Here is a 9,162-nt window from a genome sequence, read left to right as displayed (position 1 = left end):
TTACTTACAGTAATAAAGCCACACTTCAGAGCATGTTTTGGGTATTAAAAATTGATTTGAAAAAAATACTAAAGAAAGAATAAGGTAAATGCTAAAAATGTTTTCTATTTTTGATGAATATACCCTACTAGAAGACACAACAAAACTAAAACGATATTTATTTACTATAAATAATGCTATCATCGTAAAACTTGTACCCTCCTGCCCCAAATTTATCAAAGCTGTTCTGTATTGGTTAAGCTATTGTTGAACTCATTTCTACAGGCCTTACATATTTCTATAAATATATGAATTTAATAATTACTATCAATACAATTGCACAGAAATAAAAATGTAAAAAAAAAAAAATCAGTACATAAGCATACAAAAGAGATTTTATCACTGTTCATTTATTTTGAACAAAAAGGTCTAAAGCAACCACAGAAAGAGTTAAATTTAATTTGAAGTCAATAGTCAACTCAGAGTGAATTAGGCCTGATGCTTACGCATACACAAGTAAAGCCAAGAATAAGAAAGTTGTAAAACCAAGCATCAGATTTTATTTTGGTCAGATAATCACTGTGATTAAACAAAAAACTAAGACTATCCTAGAAGAATACTGATGTTACCAAGTTTAAAACTATTTTTGCTATTTCTGATTTCATCATCAGACAGCAACCTCTGCTGCATCACACGGAGCATGGCAACACACCTGCTTTCTGATGATCAGTCTTTTATTTCATATTATCAATATGCCCAACTACCCAATGTCTCTAAAGCATACAGAAGGTATACAACTTACAGTTTCTTAATACAGAAGCCTAGCTCTACACTCATTATTTCTTGACTTTAAAGTTCAGAGTGCTTATAGGAAGCATTACCTGAAACTATGTTCTTTGTTACCATTTTCACTGTGTATGCAAATACCAATATATTGTTTTCTGTTACACGAAATAGTATTTATTAAAAACAAAACAAAACAAAACAAATGAACAGGGCTTGAATTATTACATTTCTGAATATTTAAAATTGGAAATAAATTTCATTATCTCTGAAGCGAAAGCATAGCATAGAAGTTTAAAATAAATATTTTTCAATAACTACAGTTTCCCTGCCTGACTCAAACATTTTCCAATCCAGTTTCACAACAATGCACTGCTTTAAAGTAGGTTGCTTGTTTTAATCAATTTGTATTTGAGCTGAGTTCAAAAGAACACTCACTCTCCATAAATATAAAGAAAACAAAGGGAATTCATCTGAAAGGTGAAGAATAACTTGATCAAGGTTCTTCAGAAATTTGATTTTCTCTTCTCCATCATAGCCTGAGTCTGAAGTGTTACTTTCTTCTGTCCCATTGTGAAGAAGTTGTTCCAGAATCATAAACAAAGTAAAAATATTCTCATACTGGGTAATGTCATACATCGCCTGGATCTGGGAATAAAGAAAAATTGATGCATAAACACAGTATGATAATACTTCTGAAGCCCATTATCTCAGATGATAGTTGAAGGAATAATGGTAAAATTTGAAGTAATATTTCTATAATTAGAATGGCTATATATTCAGACATGATTTCTAAGGAAAATTTTCTTCTTTGGGAAGTCAAACAGCTAACAATCCATCAAACTGTCAAATGAGAAGTCAACATAACATCTTGTCCATATAAGACTTTCTCTAATTATCCACAGACGGTGACATATAATTATGATCTATAGATTTACCACAACAGAAACTTTTCTTGTTTTAGACATATGATTAAACTTATTTGGTTTTTGGTTCCTGAGATATTAAAAAAAAAAGTTAAAAAAATCTCTGTAGTATGAAGAATTGTTGTTCAAATGATGCTTCTAGAAAACCAAAAAAAAAAAAAAAAAAAAACCAACCCAAAACACATTAGAATTCTCAGTATCAGTAGAAAATATCCAAATCTCTACTACAGTTTTGAGTCAATTTCAAAAGGAAAGAGCCAGTTTGTCAAACTTAGAATTCATTCTAATGTACCTGTCCTGCATTTGGAAACTGCTTTTTCAAATTGAAGTTTTTACAGCCTCTGCTGTACACAGGGAACAACTGATAAGACAGAACCTTAAACCTTGTGGAGCTGGCTCCTTGGAGTGAAATTCTGTATCTTGCTTAATAGTAAAATCTACCAATAATATGAGATAAACTTGCTCTGAAAAAGACTGCAATTACAACAGCTGATTGATCAGAACTTCAAAGTTAATCAAACTTGCTAGAAAATCAAGTACATATTTTAGAAAATGGATGGGTAGCTCTAACATGTCTACATTTGGGCCTGTAGTATCAGGCTGTACTGGATCTAGGCTTTGACATGGACCTATTAAATCGGCACCACCCTCAACAGTATGCTGCTAGACTTTTCAACGTGTGTGAAATATATAACAGAACTGTTATTTTTATTGACCAAGTAAGCGATTTTTGATTCCACTAGAATCTAATGAATACAGCAGTTTGCCTTCCCTTTGTAAGGCACATAACCTCTGTGGTAGATGGTGGCTAAGGGGACTGTTTACTCTTACTGTGAGCTAGTAGCTCTTCAATCCACAGAGTTTGAAGCCTCCAATGTAAAGTTTTCAGGTCAGCTCCTACATCAGTGATAACGCTAAGACACTACAGCCATCTTACTGCAAACTCCTGGTGTAGTAAAGTTATTTTTATGAGTTTTCTATACATCTTGAAAATCAAGTTAATTACTGAAAGTATTACCCCTAGCCTTGCACATTCCATTATGTCTCTCTTGATCTTGGTAAGAATAACCTGTAGTTCAAAACCCCATGACAATTCAACACTGACACAACAGATAGCAAAAAAATAAAAACACAGTATTAAATACTTACATACTTATAGAGTCCAATTAAATCCAATTATATAATTAGAGAAAACCTCCTTCTATAACTTCAAACTATGATTTGCATGATGAAAATGATTTTTTGCTGTTGCATGCTAGAAGACACTATATCATCACCGTATGACTAACATTCTGAAAATACATTTTCTTTCCTTCTGTAACAGAACATTCATGGCTTATTAAATTATATTAATCTCTCATTAACTATTATAGGAAAAAATAACTTACAGTGGTAAAGTATGATTCTGCACAGCAAAATAGAAACACAGAAACATAAATAGAAGTTCTATGCTTTTAGCTTCTATAATGTGAATGTTTGAAGTACAATTTTATAAGCAAAAATCTATGTTTAAGTCTTAAGCGCTGGACTTGGAAATTCACTCATATCTTCCTTTCATATGAGTGATCAACAGAAAATACTTTGGAAAAGCGAATTATGTCACTCCACTTATCCCCATGACCTTCAGCTTTTTGAAGCAGTTAAACAATTGTGTTACTTTCAGTGGATCTCAAAAAGTGCACCTAATTGCAGCTTAGTAAACTACCTAATTGATTACATATGATAGAAACCTCAAGGTAACTAATTGCCTTTCATCTACCAGTACTACTTCCCTAAAAGAAAATGATTTTAGCTACACAAAAGGTAATTCTATGAGAGCAAGGAGGAAGCCTTTTGTTGTTTTCTTTTTTTTTTTTTTTTTTTTTTTTTTTAGGTAATTTGCAAGGGATGAATGCACTTCAAAACACTTTTATAATACCAGGGGGAAAAAAAAATCCATCTACAACAATTTCTGGTTCAAGGCTTACAAACCTTTCCAGCCCACTTAATATAATCTCCACAAAACTTTTTTTTTTGTACACTAATTGATGTAATTACTACCAACAGAAATTTATGCCTTAGAATTAGTAGAAAGGAACATTTACAGCTACTGATGGTTAATAAGGTAACAACCCTTTCTCCTTGCTCACCAATGTATATGAGTAGCAGCATATGTACATGATGCACACAGACATACACACGCACCAACATACCTAATCCACCAAGAAAGTTCAGAAGTTATGTTCATAACGCAGGCCTTTTATATGAACGATAATTCCAAAATATATTCATATCAACAATAAATAAGTCTTATATTGACCCTGTTTTTCAGAAAGAATTTTAAGATAATCATCCTTTCACAGATCAGACAAATGTGTTTTTGTTCTTGTTGGTTTTCTTTTGTTTGTTGTTGTGTTTTTTTTGTTTGTTTATTTTTTAAGTGAGATCAATCCTTGACATATTTTCCTCTTTTCCTCACCAAGTATTTCGAAACATGTTTCTTAACAGTAAAGTGCATTTTGTAGACAGTTCAGTTTTCAATTTAACATTAGAAATTATTTTCTTATTCTGATTTCACAATCCAAAACATTTTTCAGAGTTAAAGTATTTTTAAACATTATTAACTATAGAAGATTGAGCTTTACATAAGGTGGAAACCAGGAGTATGAGGATATTCTGGCTGCATCAGACAATCTATTAATCAGAATTCATCTGTCTATATCACCAAATGCAGAACAGAGGAAATGAATCAAAGGCTGCAATAAACTCCTCCATCTTCTCAAATATTAGAGAGTAACCACAGCAGACATTTTTACTACATATTCTGAGAGCATGGGAGAAAATCTGTAACTATTCTATAACTAGTCTTATTTATAATACTATCATGGAAAATAAAACAAAACACAACAGTTCAAATATGTTAAAAGAAAATGTTGAAAAATTCAAGCAGCAATAGCAGTCAGAATGCTAAAAGCCAATCTGTATACATGTTGGCCTTTATTATACTTCCTTTTTGCAAAGCAACAGCCAACATATTATCAGATGGCCCCGCGTACGCTTTCAAGCCACTGCTGTCTTAGTAGACAGATTAGGAGTTGGCATTTACAGAAATAAATTGGACAAAAAAGTAAGTCTGTAAACACACAGAAATAATTCAAGTAATCATCATGGAACAGTGAATGTCTTTTCCAAAGGCTGGGTTATTCAATAGGACTCAGTAAAAATTCCCAGATGATGGCAGAATATATTAGTTTTCTTGCCTTAGTAGTTCATGCCCATTTATAACATTTACTTAAACGCTCTTAGTAATATAAATACAAAACAAAAACAGGAAGTAAATATTAGCTTTGAATCAGTTCTTTACAGTTCTCTACAGCTGTTTGATAGTCTCAGTGCACATTTCCAGGGACGCAAAATTGAGATAATTAAATGTTACATGGTTAAATGTTACAAGTTTAAGACAGGTAACTTTAGTTCTCTAAAAATTATTTCCAACATTTGGGCTACTACAATATAAAGATTTCCTCTTTCCTTGCTTACCTGTAGTCACTATCCTAACCACAAGCATTTATCCCTCCTTCCAACATACGTTTCATAGCTGCATATTTTTTTTCCCCAAAACAGCGCTAATTAAAATAATTAATGTAAACAGTGTTACATTCTTCCCATACAGTGATTTCTACAAAATCGTAGGGTATTGCTGAAACAGCCAATGCAGTCTTCCAATTGGCCCAGGAATGGTTGGGCACAACAGGCCAGTGGGCACGGTTCCAGGCTGCCTGAGTTCAAGAAATGTTTGGACAATGCTTTCATACATAAGGTTTGAATTTTGGGGGTGTCCTGTGTGAAGCCAGTTGTTGGACTTGATTTCTGTGGACCCCTTCCAACTTGGGATATTCAGTGCGACTTCATGAGTTTTTACAAGCAGCAATTCAAGATAGCAGAACCCAGCCATGCTTGGGAGAGAGTTAGTCCATGTTCCTGCTGAGCTGAAGGCCGTGTGTTCCCTACTTTGTACCACTGCTAGCTCATGTAGTTGCTCTCTGAATAAAACATCTAGCTGAGATCTAACATTTATTCTACATCAGGGGGAGCTTTCAACTGGGTCAGTTCCATTTAGGAAATGAGATCTGGAAGGGGAAGGTAAGGATTGCAATGTTTTTATTCTGTGTACAACAGATGTTTGCACTTAGGAAATCAGAAGCTGAAACGACTGCTCCAGAGATGACAAAAAAATGTGCTTGCAGAAAACAAGTGCCAGCATGCTGTTTCTTGTAGTTCTTCAGGTGAATGACCACTCAGCCCTTAAGCTCAAGGTTACAGTAACCAAAACTGACATGGAAACTCCTGGATATCATGCAACAAATTGTGGGATATGACAGGTAACGATGGGAGAAACTGACACAAGTCATGGATGGCTGATTGTAGGTGGAGATTCACAGCCAGCTGAAGGGGAACTGCGGGGACCTTGGGGAGAGAGGAATCCACTAACAAATTCAAATGAGCAACTGTGTCAGCAATACAAGTTTTAACACTGCATCTGGACAGTAGTATCAGCAACACCAAATCTGGGTGCAGATACAGCAAAATAGGCACCAGTGAGGAAAATATAATTAGGGGCGGGTTATTTGGAGAGAGATGGAAATGTAAAAAGACAGATATAAGAACAGTGAAGAGGAGGGCCAAAGCACAGGAGTGTTACATGATCAGTGCTCAGCTGTCCTATAAAGACAGACAGTATTCTCATAAAGTTCCAGCTAAATGAAAAGTAACAGCTAACCAAAGTATGTGTTCTGCTCCTGGTGACATTCTGGAGCTCTGAGGATTTTAAAACTTTACAACAGCATCACAAGATGGATACTACCTTCTGAGTGCAGGGACATAACTTCTACTCCTTTTATGCCTCAAAGGACCTACACTGTGAAGACAACACAACCTTTATAAATGTGAGCATATTTTAAGGTGAAAAGACGTGGAATATGTTCAGGGAAACCAGTATGGAAACTAGGTTTCCAGAACTACATATAAACCAAGTTTAAATGTGTGCTGCAATAAATATTAATGCATGCTATATAAAGTACATAAAATGCAAACAGAAATTGCAAAAGCTCTCATACAAATCTGAATCAAACTGGAAAGATGAGTGCTTATACAACAGATTTGATATTTAAAAAGGGATAGAAGTGGCATTTATATTAGATGGCTATTTTAACAGAAAATTATCCTGCCCAAACCTTCTCAAATCTCCATACTGTAAGAGTTTTATTCTTATAATTTTTTTCTTGATTTTTTTTTCCATATCTTGGAAAATTTTTACTATTCAGCAGCTGTAATTTGTATGTTCCTGAGGTGTCTCTTCACTGAAATAGAAGTGCTAAAAGCTGGTACTTCTTTCAGATGCATACTTTTTTTTTTTTTTTTTTTTTTTTTAACTCCCAGAAAACAAAGACCAAAACAAGCACGGCCTGCTAAAGCTATGCTAATGCTGCCTTTCAGGCAAAGCAGAGACAGTGCTTGCTGCAGCATTTGCAGCTCAGCTGAAATAAGCACTCCCATACTTAGGGAGTACCGAGGACAGAACAACCAAGTCTACCCATCCGTTCCCAGCAGGAACTTCTCCATGAGCTGTTCCCACCTCAGGGAGACGAACGGAACCAAAGCTCCTATCAATTCTTTAGAGGACTGAGGAACAGGAAAAGAACACATCTATCTTAAAACAGTCTATCACCAACCAACACATCATCTCAGTGAAGAGTTTCAGTATCCCTCGGTTCCTTGCAAAAGGCTGCTGGCACAGGCAGGTACATGTGCAGCCTGATTTCTTGGCAGGAAAATAAAGATTTGTGGGCTAAGAGGCCACAGAACTTGTGTAAGTTGACATCCCACATGGCACGGATAAAAATACCTCCTCTTTGAAGTGCAACATGACTAGAATGTTAGAAAATGTTTGAGTATCATTTACATGTTTCCAGAGACAGACAATCCTGGGACTGCTTGTTTTAGTAATGAGCTACTCCAATGCTTTCGTTAGTGCTTTAATCTAGAAGACATGTTTAGTTTGTAACAGAGACGAGAGAATTTCACTAAAGAAAACAAAATAGGGTTCAAGAAAAAGCACAGTAACCTCCCAGCAGGGTATTGAAGTACTTCCATGATTCTGGTAAATGAACAGTAGAATTTGACAGTTTCCTACCAAAATTCTTCATAATTTCGGGGTTTTACATGTCAGACCTACTGAGCTACAGTAAGAACAAAGTGAGAAGTCTGGAGATGAAAACAACATCCTTAAAAAATACAGTCCAGCAGCAGAAGAAAGTTCTTTGTGCTACTTGTGATGAAAACATAATGGAAAAGTTGGAAATATTTCGGTACAAGAAAACTTGGAAAAGAACATCTTCATTAAGTGGTAATCAAAACAAAGCCAGGCAATAACAGATTCAACTCACAAAACCTGGTATTTTATGATTAGGTGACAGAATTAACCAAATGATGACGGAGACAAGACTGTAAATAGCACCATATTCATATTTTCAGTATTTGTCATTTTCTATCCTAAAAATACCTTAATTAGAGTGCATTACTTTAAAATGTTCCCTACTGCTTCAGTGTCTCTTTACTCATAGCATTTGAATGTGATCCATTATTTGTTGTACTGAATTCTGGAAATGGAAGGGGTTGGTCCAAGGAGAGCTAAGAGACTAAAGAACAAGGCAGCAGCAAACTAAATACAGACATCCCACTCCACAGAACTTTTTTTTATTATTATTTTTTGTGCTCACTTTGGATACATATAGAAAAAATGTTGCCCTGAAACCGTTTGCAGTATTTAAACAATATATTTGTCCCAACAACTGTATTATCAAAATCAAGTCACTAAATTAGAAGCAATAGTTTTTACTTTCCAGTAGAAGAATTTCTAAATTGATTGATTGGAAATTACCATTCAAATGCTGAATTTTTCAGTGAACAAATTCACCATCCTAGTTGAAAATGTTCTCTTCTAATACATCATCAGGCGTAAAACCAATATTTTCCCCAGCCTCTGAATCAGAGGCTGTAGCAAATATCCTTCAAGAATGACTGAATTGCTTCCTCAGACAGTGATATTTTCTCTTTCTCATTGTATGAAGATCAACTCTAACAGTGAGTTCTGTTCTTGACATGTTGCTTTTCCTTGGAGAAATCCCTGTTCAGTCTATGCATTGCTGTGCTCTTGTCATAAGCACAACACACGCTTTTTTTCAGAATGCTTCAGGTATGTTTGAATAATAGAGCATTTTACTTCACAACAACAAAGACTTAACTCAGTGTTCCACAAGTATGTGAATAACTACTAAGTAGAAACTGAAGCAGAAAAAAAATCAACACGCATCATATAAGTAAGCACACAGTAGGATAATAGAGGGTCTCTCTAATTGCTGTTTAGTGTTTCAATAATGTGCTGACAAGCACCTCTAAAATATTTAAGGCAGGCATGGATGAAAGACTTTACAGG

At 34.8% G+C, this 9,162-nt stretch overlaps 1 protein-coding gene across 1 annotated transcript in view; it reads right to left on the bottom strand.

Moving 5' to 3' along the window:
- Positions 1–412: 412 nt before the first annotated feature.
- The window catches only part of MEI4 (meiotic double-stranded break formation protein 4), a 71,020-nt gene continuing 62,270 nt past the window's right edge, over positions 413–9,162 (bottom strand). The window contains exon 5 of the mRNA XM_048937614.1: positions 413–1,410. Coding sequence (XP_048793571.1) covers positions 1,159–1,410 — 252 coding nt within the window. The 3' untranslated portion in view covers positions 413–1,158. The remainder of the gene's footprint in view (positions 1,411–9,162) is intronic.

Source organism: Lagopus muta, chromosome 2 (assembly GCF_023343835.1).
Source record: "Lagopus muta isolate bLagMut1 chromosome 2, bLagMut1 primary, whole genome shotgun sequence".
NCBI lineage: Eukaryota > Metazoa > Chordata > Aves > Galliformes > Phasianidae > Lagopus > Lagopus muta.
Note: the sequence above shows the minus strand (reverse complement) of the source record. Positions and strands in the feature narration are given on the sequence as shown.